Below are 20632 nucleotides of genomic sequence, written 5' to 3'. Positions count from 1 at the left end.
CTACGACAGTGAACACTATACCATAAGTATCAGTAGTGTCCGAGGTGAATATTACAAAGAAACATGTATGTATGCCTATAATGTTAGGCAGATAGTAAGGCTGACTATAGGTCTTGGATCAGTAGGATAGTTAATAAAATGCGAGCTCAAAGGCAAAAACGCTGTAAATAGAAAATAATTTGGTGGGTGTACCACAAGCGTAGCGCATACAACTTAGGTGGACAGGAGATACTGCCCAAAGTGGATGTTTGACTAGTCACAACCAAGTAAACCAGTCAAATCAACGTAAAGACAGTGCAGAAAAACAGGGGCAATAAAAACCCTTACCAACATACAATTTAAATCGTAGTAAAGCGTCGTAACAAAAATACTAAGACACCCTTCAAATACTTGAGTAGTCGTAGAGAATCTCAACAATCTCAGTGCATCAGGACCTGTGTAATAATGAACCGCTCAAATGAGGCCAATGAAACTTAAATATGTAAGTTGATACAATGACCAAAAAGTGTGCAACTTGGTCTTCCGTAAATTCTTAGCTCCAACATTTGGGTTCTCTTTCTCTTTTTTCCTTTGGTTTCTTCTTGTTTCATCTTCAACAAATTCTATGATTTTCTAGAGTATCTTTAGCACATCTAAAATGCATATAACAACTTATTTGTTGAATAACTGCTTATGAAGTCTCATTGTATGTATATACTTTCATCTTTTTCCAGCCTTGACAAAGTCTGAATACCTACTGTGGTACAGACGAAACACGTGTTGGCTTGTTTTTCACTTATTTGCTGCTGGGAAGTTTCGTATACAAAGAATAAAAAGAAGATTAACATACAGCATTAATGGACTTTCTTCTGTAAATACAAGTACCTGTGTTGCTAAACCTTAGGCATACATTGCCATTTGTAACTGTACTAGGGAGGTGCTTTAACTGAAATATTTCATACTTTAGTAAATGTGTCCTTGCTCCTTAGCATCCTGGCCAGGGTCTAGTACATCTTAACAGACCAAGAAGTATAGCATTGTTTTCTTCTAGGGCAGGTCACAGCAGCAGTGTTTCTCTAGAGTCCTAGCTCTGTTTCTGCACTTAGAGAGACAGGAACAAGCAAAGTCCCGTTTCTTGGAAATGGTTGAAACCTTTCAGATGAAGGACAATTTCTGCTTGGAAGAGGCCATTATTTATCATGCATGGTGGCAGGATAGAAAAGCAGCACCAGTTGAAGTACACGTTTTGTCCAAATTTCAATTACTAGTTTAATGAGAACTGAGTGCATCTTTCCAGGCTTTCTAGAAAGGCCGAAACTGAGCTGAGACTACTTTCAAGCCATGTTAACTGGCTTTAAAACAAATACTCTCTGCGTCAAGGTGTCCCACAGAACCCAGAGAATTTAAGGCTGAGGAGATAACTCAGTTATGGTAACAGGTTCTTGCATTGAGCAGAACTGCCATTGGTATAGCCTGATAGCACTTTGGATTGATCGATCCAACAGGGTCTCTTGCATGGACAGGGATTACCACTGCTAATAGAAGGAAAAAACTGACTGACAGGGAAGCAGAATTATACATTCCCCAGCACACCAGACATCATGGAAAAGGGGAGTAAGGTTAGACTGGGAGGTAGGAAGGAGAGTGAAGAAGAATGGGAAGGTAAAGTAGGATGTTGGTTAAGACTCGGAAGGAAGGGGAAAAGGAAGGTGGGGAAGAGACAGAGGTGTGTAAGTAAAGCATCAAGTATGTGAGAGGTAAAGTGGTGAGGGTGGGCAAGACGGATGATTGGTTAGGGAGAGGCTATAGGTAGGGATGAGGGAAGAGGAGGAGGAGGAAAATGGAAAAGTTGACAAAGCGAGAGATGTCAAAGTCACAAGGTGCAAGGTCATTCCTGTTGAACCCACAGAGGCAAGTAGTTTCAAAGCCATTTCTCTGTTCTCCCTGTGCCTTTAGTCAGGAGTGAAAAGCTCACATATTTTGTAGACTTTGCTAGTCTATAATCTCAGAAGAGAGACAATATGGAGAATTAGGATTTGGGAGTTGTACCTTGCCTGGATGTTTCAAAATGTGCCTCTGGGGCTGTAATATACATATAGCCATATAGGATACAGAATGTGACACCGCTAAATGTATGCCAGTACAATTTCAAGGGGGAATGGCCCAATGCAAATAAGGGAAATCTTTGTGCCGACGCTGTATTAGAGACATGGGTGCAGAGACAGTTAGAAGGTGCACTGACTGTGCACCCACAGACATGGAGCATGGTCAATGCACACCCTGAAGGTGTACACTGGAAAAAAGGGAAAGGACCCTGAAGACATCCCCCTGCAGGCTCGTGCACTCACTAAAACTGCCTGCATTGAGATCTGTGTCCCCCTTTGAAAGCCAGGTCAGTTACCATCTGCACAGTGAAAGGTGGAACAGCAGCTTGAAAAGGAGGATTCTCATTTCACCAACAGTGTACAGACTTGAGTATGAGCCTGCAGTGGGGACAGTGCAATTGCAGTGATGCGGTGATACGGTGCACTATCCGGATCTGCACTTCTACTCAATGGGCACTGCTGCGCTAAGTAGGACAGTGCACCTTACCTATAATGCAGAAACTGGATTCTTATGAAAGTTCTTTGCCTGATGTTATAAAAAAAAGACACTGAGTGGAATAAGTATAGAACTGAGAAAGGACCTAACTATTAGACTGCAGCATGGCATTAGACACTTCCCAATGGTAGGCTACATGGGCACCTCAGGTGTAAACAGATGTTAACCTAAATAAGCACCTTGGATTAAAGACCGTTTAGTAGTGTAGGAGCCAAGGAAATCTTCTTGATAAATTGACCTAACCAGAAACCGTAACTACAAAAAAAAGATACCTTGACTTAAAGTTTGAGACACTCTCCTTCATTTGCACCCTTCGAACAGCGTATTGGAAATACCCAACCGGGTTCAGGCTAAAGTTATCTGCCTTTCACTTGAAATTAGTTCTTGAGCCCATACCAAACAGGATCACAAAATAGGTAATAATGTTTAGGATGCTCAGGTCCCAGGTACATCAAGAAATCTGTGTGGGGCAGGCAACGAAAATAAACCAGTCTTTGCAGTTAAGGCTTTCTTTACAGCAAGTGATCTTCAACATAAAGAACAGCACAAGAAATTGAGCGAGGAAGTCAGTGGTCGAGTAGTCACTGGCTCTAGAAATAGGCACAGAAGTCTTTGAGGAAAAGGCTGTGTTAACAAAACATGCCCAACCACATGAATGCATAAAAGAGGCTGAAATATGGAGGTCAGTGGGAGCATGTATAGGACAGATAAGGCCTTTTTAAAATTTCTTGTGCACCCTTGAAACCTTTTCTATGGAGTAGAAAAGGCAAGCTGTTTTTTGGGTTTGTCAGAATAGACATCCCAAAAGTTAGGTTGTAAAGGGACTAAACATAGTCCTGTTAGAAGCACTGCAAAGTTTTCCCTAAAGTTACCACCGAGTCCTCAGATGATCTCCCTAAACCTTGGTGTACTGCATTTCACAGGCCTAGCTACTTTTTACAATAATTTAATTCCCTAGCAAAGTCAGCTTCGTTAGTGTTCCAAACACTTAACATGGGAAAATGTATTGATTCTTATTGTCTAGGTATTATTGCAGAATAGCCTTGTTGGCAAAATCAATGTGTAGAACAGAGAGAAGTAATAAAGTTTACTGACCAATGCACAAGAAAGCTGCAATTTCACAATTATTTCGAATAAAATGACACCAGGTACTGCACACTTGCTCTGGTATTTCTAATGTGACCACAAAGCTGTACCAACAGAGCAATGTTCATTACACATCCAGCTGATGCACTAGTTCACAGAAAGCAATGACTCTTCTCACCATAGCATTAAGCTGAGAGTTGCTTGCTTGGGTAATGCCCAGGATGTTGGTGGTATGCATCACTTCCACTGAAAAGCTGGGAAGCCAGCTGGCAATTCGAGATCCTAAATGGGAAATGACAAAATATATGCTTGGTTTTACTGAGCTATGGAACACCTTAGAAAAATCACACAGCTTTCTATATGAGACATTATCTACGCTTTTAAACAGGGAAGTTTTGAAGCATACCTACAATACAAAATGTGTTCTCATGTGTGCAGCAGTAATATATGAATGGTCTGCTACAAATTGATGTGGGTAACTATTTGTTATTGGTTCTCTTTAATGCTTTTTTATGACAGAGTAAACAAAACTGAACTAAACACCACACCAATGATAACGAAGAGGATTTATAAGATTTAAACCTAAAAATTGCTAGAGTGTTCATGATTCAGCTGGTGAAACTGGAGTCCCTTTTTGAGGTGTTGTGCACTGGGGTACACTGCCTGTAATGAATTCTCCCTGAGCTTTTGGTCACAAATGTTTAACGTTAAAAAGTCCCATTGTTCACGATGTTTACCTTGCCAAAATATGTGAAGCATAAAGACCGGGCTCTTCGAGCAGTAGCAGCACTCTCTCTCTCCCCCCCCCCCAGCACCTTGAAACACTCACAGGTAAGTAGTGCGCTTTACAAATGTCCTGATTGATTGAATGAATGTTAAAGCCAGCCTGTGCACTCTTTGGTAACTAATATAGGTTTGTATGTTCAGTGTCAATGTATTGGGGACATCAGTAGAGGTGGGCGAGCCTCTGAAAGCTCGAGCTAGGTTCTGGTTCAGCTCAAGGTCCTGTTAAAACCTCAAGCCCATAACAAGCTGAGCTCCCAAGTGGCATCTGCCTGACAACTTACCTCTACACAGAACGTGGCATTACAGTCGGAGCTGCAGACTTTGGAACTGGCGAAGCAGGTTCTACTCTCAGCGCCGGCTCAGCATACTGTGATTCTGGGCAAATCACTTAAGCTCCCAGTGACTTTAAATAATGAATGCAATCTTGTGTAATGTAACTGCTACTCACAAAAAGTGCTCCAATACTTTCAGGTCAAGTTTGTGCTATATAAAAACTGCAGAAAAATGCACACAGAGGTAAAAACAAAACTTCTACATAAGTGAAATATAAATAGATACAAGTTAAGTGGACAATTTGTACAAAGTGAAACCAGAAACTCTGGATAAATCGCGGCTTACCACTTAAATTTTGTGGTCTTAGGCAAATATTTTATTTCAGCAAAACTCCTTGTTCTTTATTATTCTTAATAAAGCACTTTCAAATATGTGAGTTCAGAATACTAGTTATATGAAACCTATTGTGTTTTAATAGACTGCAATGTGGCTCCATATAAATCTGGGCCATGTACAAGTTTTACATGACGTTTGTTATATGATTTACATAGCACACATTTCCAGGGCTCTGCAACGGGCTTTAAGATACGCGATGGCTTGGCTTGGCGCTCTCAAATATTTTGTAAGCTCGCTCGCCTCTAGACATTAGGCAAAAATTGGTAAGAACTTGGTACAATATCTGGACATACAGGTCAATGTATAATCAACAAGGGTGCCTATATATGTAAACTTAATCTAAGAGCAGGAGAGCGGATGAAACAAGGTTGATTTCTCTTTTTTGTGCACAACACAATAAGAATCGTGGTTATATTAAGTACTCTTGTCCATGCAGGAATTTACCCTGAACAAACAGATTTAAAGAGATAAAGCAAGGGCTACAAGACATACCAACAATAATAAGAAAATCAAATAGGACTAATTAAAAAATTAAAGGTAAATGATATGTCTATTTCTGTGTATTGCATGTTATCTTGAAAGATATTTTATAGTTAGACAAGACGAGGCTCCTAAGAAGTAACAGATATAACTGTGCGTAAACTTTACTTAAGAAGTATGCAAGGGGCAAAAGACTGGATTGTATGGGAGCGTGATCGCTGAAGAAAGAATTCTGGCAAATGTTAGGTTAATTTTGGAATAATGAAAGATGTCTAGAATGGAAATTTATAAACTGACCAATAAAGCTAAGTCATTAGTATGTTTGTATTATACTTGCAAATTTTGGTTACATTTGATGTGTTGACCAACAGTCATGAGACAACTGAGACCTACTCTGACATTTTTTTCACTGTAGGTGATGTTTTTGAGAAGTTTTAGTATACTCGTATGGTCCTTAATGAGAAAGTCATTTACCTCTAGATTTGATGAACATCTAGTTGACGTACATATATTATGTCCAAAGGAAAATATTTAAAATATGAAATAGTGTATATACTGTATAATGTTTGTATGATGCATATAAGAATATGGTCTTGTGTTTTTTAAAAAGACGAATGAAATTTTGGAATTCGCGAACTACAACTTTTTTTTTTCTTTTTAATTGGACATACTCTACAGAAGAGATACGTTCTGTAGAGCTTAGTTTATTCTTGAGGATTCTGATGGACAGATATATTATTCGTATAATAGTATACAGTGTTTTATTCATTGTTTATTTGTTCTTTCTTGTGTGTGTGTGTATATATATATATATATATATATATATATATATATATATATATATATATATATATATATATATTATACACACACACACACAAAAGCATACATACACACATATATGTGTACACATATATATACATACACACATATACTTACACACGTATATATCCACACACTAAAAAGGAAGCAGGGAACACTGGGTAGTTCGCAAGTTTAAGTGGAGAGCAGCTTCTTCATATAGAGCACCTTACAACACCACCAACACTCTGAACCTGCTCACCTCAAATGTCCAGTCTACTAGCATAGATTATAAGCATAGGATGTGCAGAGAGGTCCACACTGAGCGAGAAAGTGACAAAGCCTTTTGACATTTTTACAGCAAAGTCTTCAAGTCTTTATTCACACTGCAATAAGCATCTTATTGGATGGAAAGGGAAAAGGCTGGTAGAATTAATCCGGGAAAGGGTTACGTAGAGTGAGTAATTGTGCTGGCATAAATCAAATGCAGGAAGATGAAAGAAACAAATTAGGAGACACAGAAAATGACCAGAGGTGTACTGTACATAGGTGTGAAGAAATTATAAGCTCAGAAAGCAGGCTAGAGGGAATGGAGAGACTCCAAAAATTAGAGTCCTAATACATTAACAGGCATGGGGGGGAGATCTAGTTGCATATGGTGCTTTATGTCCTGATGTACCCGCAGCAGGTCCTTACCTTAAGACAGACGACATAAATATTCCATAACTGAGAAGGTGGCTATTATCATTTTTCCACACAGTGGATAGCCATTTCTTCTTTCCTATACCATGGCCCAGTCCGCATTACCAACTAAGACAGCCCTTCATTGAAGGATTCAGCTGTTCCTCATCTATCTAGAGAAAATGACAAGTACACTGTACAGTTTGGATTTTCCCATACTGTAGATCATGTATTCACCATTTTTCTTCCATTTTCCTTTTCACTTCTCTGTCTCAATGGGTGGCTTTTGGAACTCCACAATAGGCTGCACTGAGCCCCACTCATTTGCTCTTGTTAGGGCAGGTTCTGCTGCAAGGCCATGTCAGGTTTGTCCCATATAAGGAGGGCGTATCCCCATCTGCAGCTTCTTAACATTCCATGCAAAGACTGGTGGGGGACCTGGGCAGTACTGTGTTATTGAACCCTACATGCTTGCATATAGCAAGGAGAGCTACCATATCTGACTGCTTGCCAATGGATTTTCTATGGTCATTGCTGCAGCAGGACACTTGCCTCCATGTTGCTGCTTCTTGGTTGCATGTTTTGCAGCATACAGCCTTGCTACTCTACACGTGGCGGTCCGCAAAGGCTTCAGAAGGCCTAGGCAGTTTGTCTCATCAGGTCTGGCAGTGGTAAAAGTACCTTTTATGGAACATTAAAATGATAAGAGAGCAGTTTGAAGTGTTCTATAAGAAACATCACGTAGTGCTCTGTGCAGTTGTCTCTAAAGCTAAGCTATGGGAATTACATGGGAGACCACAATGTTGTTAGTTGAGATTTCCAAAGTTGCTTGTTTCTGCCCTGTGTTCAATGTGATAGATTCTTTTTTGCTTCAGATTCTGAGGAAGTCTGTCGCCGCATTCCTCTGTGAAATCCCAGACTTAGTAGAACTTGTTGGGTGCTGCAGGAGTGCCGCTTCATCTCAAGTCCTGTTTAGGAGGCTCAATTCCCCAGTAAGCATTTTTCTGCTAATTAATATTTGTCCTTATTCTCTTTTTATACCCTGTATGGTGATTTTTAGTGCTAATCAGGTGGGACCCTGCTATGATGGAAGCACAGTGCTCTTCTGTACCCTGGTGATTTTGCTGGCACTTGTGTGTGCAGCCCTCATAGCTTTTATTTAGGGTGGCTTTGGGCGCCAGTCTCTTTCCAGACTTTGGGGAGTATAGGCTACCAGTCTTGAATTTGATGATTTGGATAAAGGTGGCATGGATCTAGCAAGCTGTGTGGGTAGACATCTGGCACCTGGCTCTTTGGGATCTGCATACCTCCCTGGTATGTGTCAGAGACTGATTTTGTGGTGTCTGTCTTGGTTTAGTCCTGCAGAGTGGCCTTGCTGTCAGTTTTCCAGTTCTGGGTGACTTCCACAAATAGTGTTAGATGATTTTGACTGGGCAGGCATGGGATGGTTGGTTCCATTCCTGCATCTCTGGGACTGTGTCTTGCTACTCTTTCTCTGCTTGCCATCTCATAAATGCCTCTGCCTTGAATGGTTGGTGGTTCTGTCTTCCACCATCGCTTGTACTTCTACTGGGGTTGTTTTTTAGATTGATGTCCGTGACACTTCTGAGGTGTCACCTGGACTCCTGTTTGTGACCTGGGTGTATAATTGCTTTGCATCTGTTGTTGCTACTGGTCTTTTATGCCCCTTTTAGGCTATCAGGGAATGGTATTATTTCAAGCTCCCTCCTAATCAGGCCCAACTGAAATGATTTCATGGTGGCTCTTCTTTGTCCACACTTTCTGCTGGCTTTCCAGGGTTCAGACTGTGGTCTCAAAGTCAATGGTCTAGGTCCCTCTGTGATAGTGGCAATGTTCCTCAGGGGTCCCCATGGGGTTATGGGAATTTGGTCACCTTTGTGTGTTTCTTCACATATGATCCAGACAGCCAGTCATGGTTACAGCTCCAGACTCTGTTGGCTTTTCAGCAGCTTCCCTGTGGTGTCTGCTCCTGGGTGTGCCTTTGTGGTAGCTCTTTTCCAATCGAGGTTTACAAGTCAGCTCAGCTAAACACCTCCCCTGGGCCCTGTCTCGCTTCCACTTTTTGATCCTGTGTGAGGAGTTCCATCCCCCTGGGTCCCAGGTTTCCCTCTTTTCCTGGCTCTCATGCCTACACCCTTGTGCCCCAGACCAGCAGGGTCTGTGTGAGCTCTCTTTTGGGCATTGGATTGTGCTCCTCTGATGTATTCAACATGGGCCACCTGTTGTGAGCATGCTGTTGATCCAGCCCGGGAGACTTAGATCTTGGTGGTCCCTGATTTGTTTAGGTCTTTCCTTTGTCTGGGTTGCTATTCCTCATAGCCCAGGAGTTCAGCCTTGTGGTTCTCACTGCCCTTCCGGTCCTCAGGGGTCCTTCATGGTGGTACCGGCTTCCTTCTTAGGAGAGGCTGGGAGAGTTTCTGTTCTCTAGCCTCCTGCATCCATTTCTTTTACACTGGCATTTCTAACCAACTTTATCAGTGGATTTAGTTGGCCCAAAAAGCCAGCCATCTTGTCTTTAGTTTGTCCTCAATGGTATCCAGAGGAGCATCCATGTCCTCCTGAGTGATGGCACTTGGTGGCCCTTGTTTGGGATTGACACACTGCTGGTTAGTTGTCGCTGTTCACGTTGCCCTCTCTTCGACTGATTTTCTAGAAGGACTTGCTTGTTCTTGTTAGGTGTTTGGTTATGCATATGTCCTATACTGCTGTTTCAGTAGGTCTACAGCATTCCTGTGTTCTTTTGTTTTTGAGTACCAAGAGTCAGGTGCCAACTTGGCACCACCTCATGTAGATGAAGACGATGAAGACAGATGAGGTAGTAATATCCTGATGACTTATTGGTAATATTCATTACTTCAAGTCCTAGTTGGTAGTTAGTGATTATGACATTTCTATGTAGAGTCCAAAACCAGCCATGAGCTAGCATGAGATAATATTTGACTGGGTCAGGGGAATTTAGGTAAATTTCAGTTAAAACAAAGTTGGAGGTAATATATCACAGGTATAGAAGAGGTGGGAAAAGAGAGGGCTAAGATTAGTAATATTATGCAGTATATTTTTAAGACTGCTGCATGAGCCTATAAAGGTATGGGTCAAGGTCAATAGGGCAAGTATGTGTAACATTCAAGTAAAGTATGTTAATTAAACAGAAATGCAGATTGCACTGCATTGTTCCAGAGTGATAAGGCTAGGGGGTAGAGAAAGAGGTGCACACTACTTGCTGGATCAAACATACTAATTGGGAAAAGTCTATTTCATTATCATCTGGTCGATGCCTCATTTAGATTTTTACGAGGGATTGTTGAAAGAGTACCAATTAGTGTACATCTAATGGAGGGTAATCATTTATTTCACCTGTCTATGAAGTATTCAACACAACTACACAATTGTAATCAAATTAGAGGGACAGACTATGCCATCTCCTGGAATGGATGCACTGTGATCTCAGATACCTTGTGACTGGAGCCAAGGAGGAGTCAAAATTCCTATGTGAAGGCTGAGTGCCAAATTCACGTAGACACATCCATTAGGAAGACAATACAAGAGACATTTCTATATTTAATTAAAAAGGATGTTTGGATTAAAAAGCAAGTCCTATTATAAGAGGCGTGGCTATTATTCATTGAAAGGAAGCACAACACACGAAGTGCAACAGATGTTAATAAGTCAGCTAGATTTTACAAGGACAATGTAGGCCAACCTGAAAAACAACTGGCAAAGGGAGAATGACAGTACATGAAGCCATAAAAACTATAACAAGGAAATAAAAGCCTGGGCACATGAAGAGGGAGATAAAAGGAAACCTACATACTTGTAATCCTAATTATACCTAATGAGTATTTCTTTTTTTTAAATTTATCAACTGTGTTATATTCACATGCATTTTCCGGATCCCATAAGACACTTTAATTCCAAAGATGTTAATTTTTCATGCAAGCCTATTAAGGTAATATTCTGTCTTTTTTGTATATAGCTGACTTTACAAGAGTCAAACACCTACAAGAGATTTGTCTGTAAACACCATTCCAGAAGCTCTTTTTTTTAAAAGAAAAAAAAGAATGTTGCTGTGGGACTCTAGGGAGAAATCCAACACTGCCACTTTACTGATTAAAGAAGCTGCAATGCCCGCCAAATGTTGAGCAAGGCAGCTTATGTCAGAGGGTTAGAAATCAGTAATAATTTACTTCAAAACAAAAATATGCCCCTGGTGTCCATGACGGAGAACAGACAAAAGGAGCACAGTTGCCATATTGAGGAACATAAACACACAAATAAGGAGTCTAGTGAGACCTAACCCACTATGCTGTCCATTCATTAATGCTTGGCAAATGTATGAAAGGATCTTCAAGCTAGGCTGTATGCAGACTGCAGCTATTAGGACAGCTATCTTGTGAGGAAGGACGGGGGTTGTTACTGTGCCTTAAGATTACCCAGAAGAGGGCTAGTGACTTTTAGACATCAGGAAGTAATATTGGATACTCTCCAGAGTGCTAGGAACTGATTGAAATAGCAAAGCTCCTGTGAACAGCCTAATGATAAATGAACAGCTGTTCTGAAGTCCATACATCTTTTGTTTTATCTTGGTAGTTCCCTATGATTCATTTGACATTTAAAGGTTTGTCAAGATCTTTCTAACAAGGAAGACAGAATGGAGAGGAACATGGACAAAGTAATGTTTATTTAAAAAGAAAATTGGAAGGGACATGGCATAGCAGCATGTCCGACCGCAAGTCTTGAGCTCAGCTCCAGCAGACCCTTTGCAATTATTCAACATAATCCAGTGCTAATGGACACCTGAGAAGCTGCGGCAACAAATGATCGATGGAATGCTAAACAAATCAAACATTCACCCCAAGTCAAGAGATCTGGGTTAAATCCATCGTTCTTTTGCTCACCATGCCACCCCAATTTGGACCCAGCCATATGCAAATCAGTATTGACCCTTCTCCTCACGGGAACAATCTGGCCCGAACTGCCAAGCTGGGTCCTCCCTAGACCAGAAACGAGCATCCTCAGATAGGTTTCGGGGTATCACCCCTAATCAGCCAAGCTAGCTTGAATCCAGTGACACAATGAGTAAGTGACTCCCGTCAGGGCATACCCATGATCAACTAGCATCAGATTACGAGCAAACTTTGGGTTTTGCAGACAGTGTAGGGTTTCAGAATATAATTCTAAGGGAATTCTATTGGATACCAAGCCAGCAGGAAATTCCCTTGTCCCTATCTTTTTCCCCAACAATAAGTGAGCTTCATCAACATGGAGATTTTAGAACTTTTGCGGAAAGAAGCAAGCATGCTGACGTAACCTCATCCCAGTGGGTTCATCTGCACGTTTTTTCTGGTGCAAATGAGAGGGGGCAGGTCCCGGTTGATCCTAAAACATTTAAACTCCTGGGTGGTCTATAGCCACTTCAAGATGAAGGGCATTCACTTGCAATGAGATTTCTCTAGGTGAACGATTGGTTAGTTTGACTGGGCTTATAGGACGTGTGCCCCACCATTCCTATTTTTCTCCCCTCACCGACGTTTTATGCAATTTCATTGGACACACTAATGGTATGAATCTGCCACCCTTCCCTTTGGGCTTTCTAAGGCCCTTTGGTGCTTCATCAAGTTAATGAGGCCAATGGTGGAGACACTCAAACAGAGGGGTGCGTCTCATCATTTACGACATGCTTATGGCACAAAATCGAGACTAGGTTCTTCTGCACCTAAATTGGGTAATTCAATTGCTACAAAATTTGTTTTTTATAAGAAGTGTGCCAAAATCATGTATCGTCCCCATCCAAATGACAGCGTTGGTTTTTTTTTAGGTAGACTCGATTCAAGCACAATTATGACTCCTGTCTCAGAAGATTCGATCAATCAGGTAAAAATTGAGATGTGCACTAACATCTTCGATGGTCTCGGAGATCCCTAACCAGGCTTGTGGGGCTGTTGGCCTGTTCCATTCAGGTGATCATTTAAGGTCTCCTTCATTACCGAGCCCTTCAATGTCTGAAGCTCCTCAACCTCCAGAAGGGGTTGCCCAGACAGCCTTGTCCCCAAAAGCCAGAGTAGATATTTCGTGGTGGATGGACCACATGGAAGCTTGGAATGGCAGGGCCATTTTTCACAGCCTCCCAGATGTAGTGATGGAGTCGGACGCCAGCAGATGGGGTGGGGGAGCGAGATGCAGCCCGATCTCAACAGGAGGCAGATGGTCCCCGTCGGAACTTCAGTTGCATATCAAATGGGTGGAAATGCTACCAGGCTCCTTTGCAATCAAGACCATATCCTCTTGCAAAGCCCAATGCTGTATGCTCTTGTGGATGGAGAATATATCCGCAGTAAGGTACATCAACAAGTTAGGGGGAATGAGATCTCGTCCTCTAGCGGGGTTTGCCAAAGATTTTTGGCATGGTCTTCAGAACAGGATTTCAGTGATTGCAGAATACATCTTAGGCTTCAGACTGGAACTACCGATTCCTGAGGGATTACAGCCATTGGAGACATCATTCAGAAGTCTTTCACCACCTCGGCCTTAATTGAGGCCCTTATTTGATGGATCTGTTTGCGTTCTGTCTGAACTCAGATTCAGATTTTCTTCATTTGGAGACCCAATACTCTGGCAGAGAGATTGGATTTTTTGTTTACAGAACTGGCAGAGGAATCTGCCCTATACCTTTCCATCCTTATGATCCTGAAAGTCATATCTCTGATAAAACGACAAAGGACATAACTGGTTCCGGTAACGCCAGTATGGAAAGCTTAACCCTGGTTCCCTTTGTTACTGGAAATTAAACATCAGAATCTTATTCGGATTCCAATCTTCAGGGATCTTCTTTCAAACCCATCAGGTCACCCGCATCCTTTGATATTGTCGGGCCAACTGGTCCCAATTACTTGGAGGAATTCGGAAGACCCTGGCAAATGGCAGGTCTTTTGGAAGAGTCTTCTTTCTACCTTAAGTGATCCTAGGCACCTGGCACCCACAACCGTTAGTTAAGGAGATTTTTTTTTTTGTGATCTAAGCAGAGTGTGGATTCCCCCGGTCACGGATTTCCCTCTGATAGTACACTTCCTTGTTTCGGTGGCAGATCAAGGTGTGGCCTTCAGATCAATTAATAATGTTCAGTCAGCTATTTCTGTGTATCATCATCCTTTTGAAGGTAGGCTGGTAGGTGAACATCCTTTGGGGAGTACATTGTTGAAGGGGATTAGATTAATTCAACCTCCTAAACCAAAATATTTTGAGTTATGGGATGTTGCTGTGGCACTTGGTTTACTTAGAGAATGGCCAACTTATGTAGATCTAGCGAGAAAGAAGTTGTCAGGAAAGCTTACTGTTCTTTTTTTATGTCTTCTCATGTAGAAGGGTTTCAGATGTGCATGCCTTGGATTTGACAGGTAGAGCATTTTCTCCTACTGGTGTGTTTTGTTTATCAAACTGGACTACAACACATTCATGTTGTGTGAGCTATCCAGTGTTTCTGGACAATCAAACATTGTGTAGTACGGTGTCTTGAGGCCTATGGGGATTGAACTAGAGAATTTCATCAAAACCCTGAGGGGTCTGTTGCTTATCTTCTTACATAAGCCTTCTGCCATCCAGTGAAGTCAGACACCGTGGCCAGATGGGACAGGTGGTTGTTGTCCATGGCTGGCATTGATACTTCATTTTTTGAAACGCTTTCAATGATGGGAGCTATGGCATCCAAATAATTTGCATTGGGCTCCCGCTTGGAGGACATCATGGTGGTTGCTGATTGGTCCTCAACCTCTACTTTTAAAATATTTTATCATAAACCAATTGTTGATGTTGCCTCTGATTGAGAGTCAGCTTTGAAAAAGCATAATCTGAAGTCTCTGGTCCTAGCCATTACAACATCAGGCAGATATTTTGCATTCACAAATGTGCAATATGATAGTACAGGTAACAATGCAACAAGAGGGAATACATGTTGGTATAACAAACCCTTTCCCCCAACCCCCCCCACCCACCCCACAACAAGAACAAAAGAAAAAACGTACTGCCATATCAACTAGAACTTCACAATTTTAAAACAATGAATAATGAATAGAGAAGGTCCCACTGTGTAACAGTTGGGCATCAACCTTGTGTGAACCATACAAGAAAAGGAGGGGAGAAGAACCACTGGAGTAATAGAGCTGACCCAGGCCACCATAAACACACAGCACAGGATAAGTCGTGGCATCTTACTCAATTACTATGGGACTTTTACATAGTCCTCGGCATGCCTCTCTACGGAGCTAAGAGCTATAAGCCAACCCCCATCACCAAACGCCCTCTTGAACTCCAATCACAAAAGATGTTGAGGGGTCTAAGGTAGACTCCCAACAGGAAATGTTCCACTGTGTCCCAACTGGGACGCCCCGTAAGGGATACGAGGAATTCCCTAATGTCACCCCAATAAGGGAACAGTATGGGACAGGACCACAACATGTGCAGTAAATCTGCGCCATCCGTACAACAGCATGACCATGAGAAGGGGTGGGTAGGCAATATCCTGTGTAATTTCAAAGGTGGGAGTTATGCACTATGCAGTAATGAGAACTGAATGAACTTGAACCTCGTGTTTCGGGGTATTAAGTTGGGGATTCCAACAAGAATTTCCATTCCTTGTCGTGGAATTCATAGCCATGGTCCACTTCCCATGTGGCCCTCAGCAATCTAAGTGAGACATGTATGTGGGAGAGTATGCTACTGTAGAGCCACTTGGCTAAATAAATGAATGAATGAATATTGGACTTGTAAAGTGCGAACTTAGCCCAAGGGCGTCAAGGCGCTAGAGCGGAGCATAAGGGTGCAGACAGAAAAACATGCTTATAACGAGGGCTGTAAAAAAAGCCAGGTCTTTAGGGCTTTACGGAAAACAGAATGAGACGCCTGACTTGAGAGCTCTTCCGGGAGGGAATTCCACAATTTAGCAGCAGCAATGGAAAAAGCTCTACCTCCCCATTTAACCTGACTGGAGCCGCCTGCTAGGAACATAGCGATGGACAATAGCCTTAATCGCTCTCGGGGGCCTGAACCGTAGTAGGCATCGTGAGTCATGCACAAAGTCTTGAAGAGGATCCTACGGTCCATGGGCAGCCAGTGCAGCAACTTGATAGAGGCTGTGACTGAATGATATTTTGGTAAATTCATCACCAGCCTGGCTGCAGCATTCTGCACCATCTGTAGACGTCGCACTAGACATTTGTTAATGCCCAAATAGAGGGCATTACAATAGTCCAATCTGGACGTTACCAAAGCAATAACGGCCTGCTTACGTGCGACGAAGGAGAGGAAATGGGAGATTTTTCTTAGGATCCCAAGAATCCCAAAACAAGTGGAGACTGTCACTAAGCCTTCAGGTTAGCAGGACAGAGAATTGTCCACGATAACCCCAAGGTTTTTCCCATGGGAGACCGGGCAGGGACAAACACCAAGCGCATCCGGCCACCAATCAATGGACCAGATCTCCTGTTTATTCCCAAAAATCAAGACCTCTGTCTTTTCTCTGTTTAATTTCAAAATGTATTCCACCATCCAGGAGGAGACTGCCTGCATACTGTTCCTAAAGTTCAGGGCAGAATCGCTTATACTGTGCGAAATAGACACCATTATTTGGGTGTCGTCCACATAGGACAGCACCTCTAACCCAAAGGATCTCACAATCTTAGCAAGAGGAGCGACATAAATATTAAAAAGAGTTGGGCTCAGGGAGGAGCCCTGAGGAACACCACACAACAGGGGTTTGGGGTCTGAATAGAATTGACCAAGCTTCACCTTCTGTGCCCGCTCACTAAGAAAAGAAGCAAGAAGCCCCAAGGCCGACCCCCCCCCGATACCTATCTCTCTAAGGCGATCAATCAGCCTATGAGGAGACAAGGTATCAAAGGCAGCGGTAAGATCAAGTAGAACAAGCAGGGTGGTGTGCCCTGCGTCCACTCGAGTCCAGATATTGTCAATACAATAATTGTTAAATACAGCCGTCAATGCTGTTTCCGTACTATGGTGGCTTCTAAACCCATATAAACACAAAAGAAAGAGGGCAGAGGCTATAAAGATCCGCACCCAACAAATGACAGGTGTCTTTGAGTCCACACGATAGCGCAGCGAACCAAGGAGTACTCCCCTCTCTACTCCTTATTTAGGAACAAATCCTATCATAAGCACAAAAAACACAAAGGGTTCAGCGCTATATAATGTACATATGTTATTCCAGGTTCATGTTTGCAATCACAGAATAAAGTATTCAAGAGTCTTCATTTCTTGATAAAATACATTTCTTCTTTATTTTTCTTTAAAATGTTTTCTTTATTTTCAAGAAGCCAGAGATCATAGCCAACGCGTTTCGTCTCACATCGAGACTTCTTCAGGGCTTGGCAGTAAAATATTGCGTGATCCCGTCAATATATAATCGTTTCATGTGTTCTAGACTTCATCAGACATTCAGAAACTCTATACAGTACACAGTATCCCGAACGGCACGGTAGCACAAGATGTATGTCCTTCGTTTTGTTGAACAAAACGAAGGACATACATCTTGTGCTACCGTACCGTGCCGTTCGGGATACTGTGTACTGTATAGAGTTTCTGAATGTCTGATGAAGTCTAGAACACATGAAACGATTATATATTGACGGGATCACGCAATATTTTACTGCCAAGCCCTGAAGAAGTCTCGATGTGAGACGAAACGCGTTGGCTATGATCTCTGGCTTCTTGAAAATAAAGAAAACATTTTAAAGAAAAATAAAGAAGAAATGTATTTTATCAAGAAATGAAGACTCTTGAATACTTTATTCTGTGATTGCAAACATGAACCTGGAATAACATATGTACATTATATAGCGCTGAACCCTTTGTGTTTTTTGGGCTTCTAAACCCATGTTGAGAACCATCATGAAGTAAGTGCTAAGTTGAGAGTTTAGGTAGGTTTCCAGGATCTTAACTGGAACAGGGAGATCGGCCGATAATTCTTTAGTTCACCAGGATCCAAAGAAGGTTTCTTCAAAAGTGGCTTCACTACAGCCGTCTTCCATTGAGTGGGATATTGCCCCTCTAAGATGGCAACATTCAAGACATCGGAAATATGGGGAATGATGATTTCACGGCCAATTTTTAGCACATTGAGGGGACAGGGATCCAGTGGGGAGCCCGATTTGACCCGTTCTAAAAGCAGATCAGTCACCTCAGGGGACATGCAAGGAAAAGTAAGAAGACTGGGAGACGACTCAGTGAGTGAGGCCGCATTAGAGAGGAGAGTGGGTCTAGCAGACGACCACGCGATGGAGTTGGATGCTTCAAGCAGGGAAATAATGTGTGAAAAAATTCTGATATATCATCGCAGAGCTCCTGGGAAAATTCTGAGGGGTCAGTGACATGGGGAGAGGTAAGAGAGTTTATTACCTTGAAAAGATCCCTAGAGAATTTCATAGAATCAGTAGTCTTGGAAAAGTATAATCTCTTCTCCTCCATGATAGCTATTTTATACTCTTTTAAACCCTGTTTGTGCAATTCCCTACTCAACGGTTCTAGGTCTATGCGCCAGAGCCTCTCCTGTTTACGACAGCCTTGCCTCAACTTTCTGAGTCTCTCCGTAAACCAGGGAGCAGAGGGTTTTTTCCTTGCTGAGTAGTGCTTACTAAGATGTGATAACTCTGCAGCTGCCAAATTCACATCGTGAAGCTTAGGTTATTAAGGAGATCAAAAAGTGACTCCTTACTAATGAGGCTAAAATTCATGCTTTCCTCCGAAGTCCTGCTGCCAGGAAGAGCCATCGCTGATGCCATGTAGTGTAAATCAAAAGGGATGGCAAAATGGTCAGACCAAGCTAGGGGGATAGGATCCCCCACCCTTACCCGAGGGTCATTAGAGAAGACACCGTTAAGAATATGCCCAGCTAAATGGGCGGGCTTTCTGACCAGCTGTGAGAAACCACAGCAACTCAAGGTTTCCAAAAGACTTTGGGTATCTTTACATAGAATATTATCTAAGTGAAAATTAAAATCCCCCAAGAGAGTAAGGTTAGATCTTTCACAGTAGGGTTCTAGCAGCGTACTAAAATCCTGACTAAAGGAAACCCTAGAGCCTGGTTGCCTATAACATAAGATGCCAGAGAAGCTTTCAGTGAGGTGTAGGTTAATTGAGAAATAAAAAGCCTGGTAGAGATCAGGAGTGTGGCAGATCAAGGTTTCTCTATAAAGAATGCCCACACCCCCACCGCGCCTACCTAACCTGTTCATTCTAGCAAGGGTGTACCCAGTGGGGATAGCATCTACAAGGTCAGGACCAGCGGCGTCCGTAGCCCAGGTTTTGGTTATATAAACCCAGGTTGGCTTCCTTGCTGAGACAAAGTCTCTGAAAGCAACCTTATTTTTAATCAGGGATCTTGCATTAATGAGGTAGCCCTGCGCAATCAGTTCTTTGGAAGGGGGCCTGATTACATTTGTGTCAGGTGGAGTGTTATGGGCCTGTTTGGAAAAAGTGTTACATCCTGTGCATACTAGGTAACGATTCTTAGCTAAAATCTCAGGGTCCAAGGTGTGATGACAGGGAGCCCATTCTGACTGAAGGTCTAACAGTACCTATCTGGAATAGTGTAGTCGTTCCAATTGGTCAGAGCTAGACAGAGAAAGGCAAGACAGGGCAAATACCTACTAGTTCCCATATCGTGTACTGATTGGACAAACGCACGTGTGGTTGGTTGACCAGTGTAGACGAATAAAACGTGTAATGTTACCATGGGTAATGAAAAGAGTCCCCAGTAGCCCAAGGAGCTGTGTAAAGTCCTGATGGGATAATAGCATGCCATCATCAAAGAGATCACCAACCATGGTAACCCCCAACTCCTCCCATGGTGCTAATCTCGCTGCTGTGAGCCTACCTTGTGCAGTAGGCATACTACATAAAGGTTCAGTGCATAAGATGTCACTTCACTTGTGGAGCGGAGCGCAGCTCTCCAATACAGTAGGGCATTGCATAGGAGTAGGGGGAAGAGTAAGGGGTCGGGTGACCCCCGGAAACAGTTGGTTATTCAATCAGCCCGCCCGCAGCATCGAGTGTGTATAATCTATTGTCTGCAGGTGTATTGCAGCCAGCAAATGAGAAAGCCACTGCAGTTGGGCTGCAAAGCAATATGACTGAAAATCAGGGGCTCCCAACCCACCATTGTCTGTTGGCAGTTGTACTTTTTGCCGGCTAACGCACCTCTTACCAGAAGGTTGACAAAATAGTAAAGCAATTTTGGGTAACAGTAACATTTTTGATTGGGCAAGTCGACCGGTCACCAAGAGGGGCAGGGTGACCCCAGTACTTTACCGGCACTCAGAACTTAACCCGCACTCGGAGTGCCGAAACAGCCTTAAGAAGGTTTCCGTCTAATTAGTCTTCAGCAGAGTTATAGACCTGGATGCCTAAATAGCGAAATGTGACTCGAGCAACCTGCCTGGTCTGCTTTCCCATGGTGAATGTGTCTCGTGAGATGGTATCTTGTAAGGAAAAGGCATAAGACTTAACATGATTGACTTGGAGG

The 20632-nt window shown here is 42.5% G+C and overlaps 1 protein-coding gene across 1 annotated transcript in view; it reads right to left on the bottom strand.

The window, feature by feature from the left end:
* Positions 1-20632, bottom strand: part of AMFR (autocrine motility factor receptor) — a 391859-nt gene that overhangs the window by 130911 nt on the left and 240316 nt on the right. Inside the window, exon 10 of the mRNA XM_085638721.1 lies at positions 3845-3948. Coding sequence (XP_085494847.1) covers positions 3845-3948 — 104 coding nt within the window. The remainder of the gene's footprint in view (positions 1-3844; positions 3949-20632) is intronic.

The sequence above is a fragment of the Triturus cristatus genome, chromosome 12 (assembly GCF_964204655.1).
Source record: "Triturus cristatus chromosome 12, aTriCri1.1, whole genome shotgun sequence".
NCBI lineage: Eukaryota > Metazoa > Chordata > Amphibia > Caudata > Salamandridae > Triturus > Triturus cristatus.
This window is presented reverse-complemented; position numbering and strand designations above follow the sequence as displayed.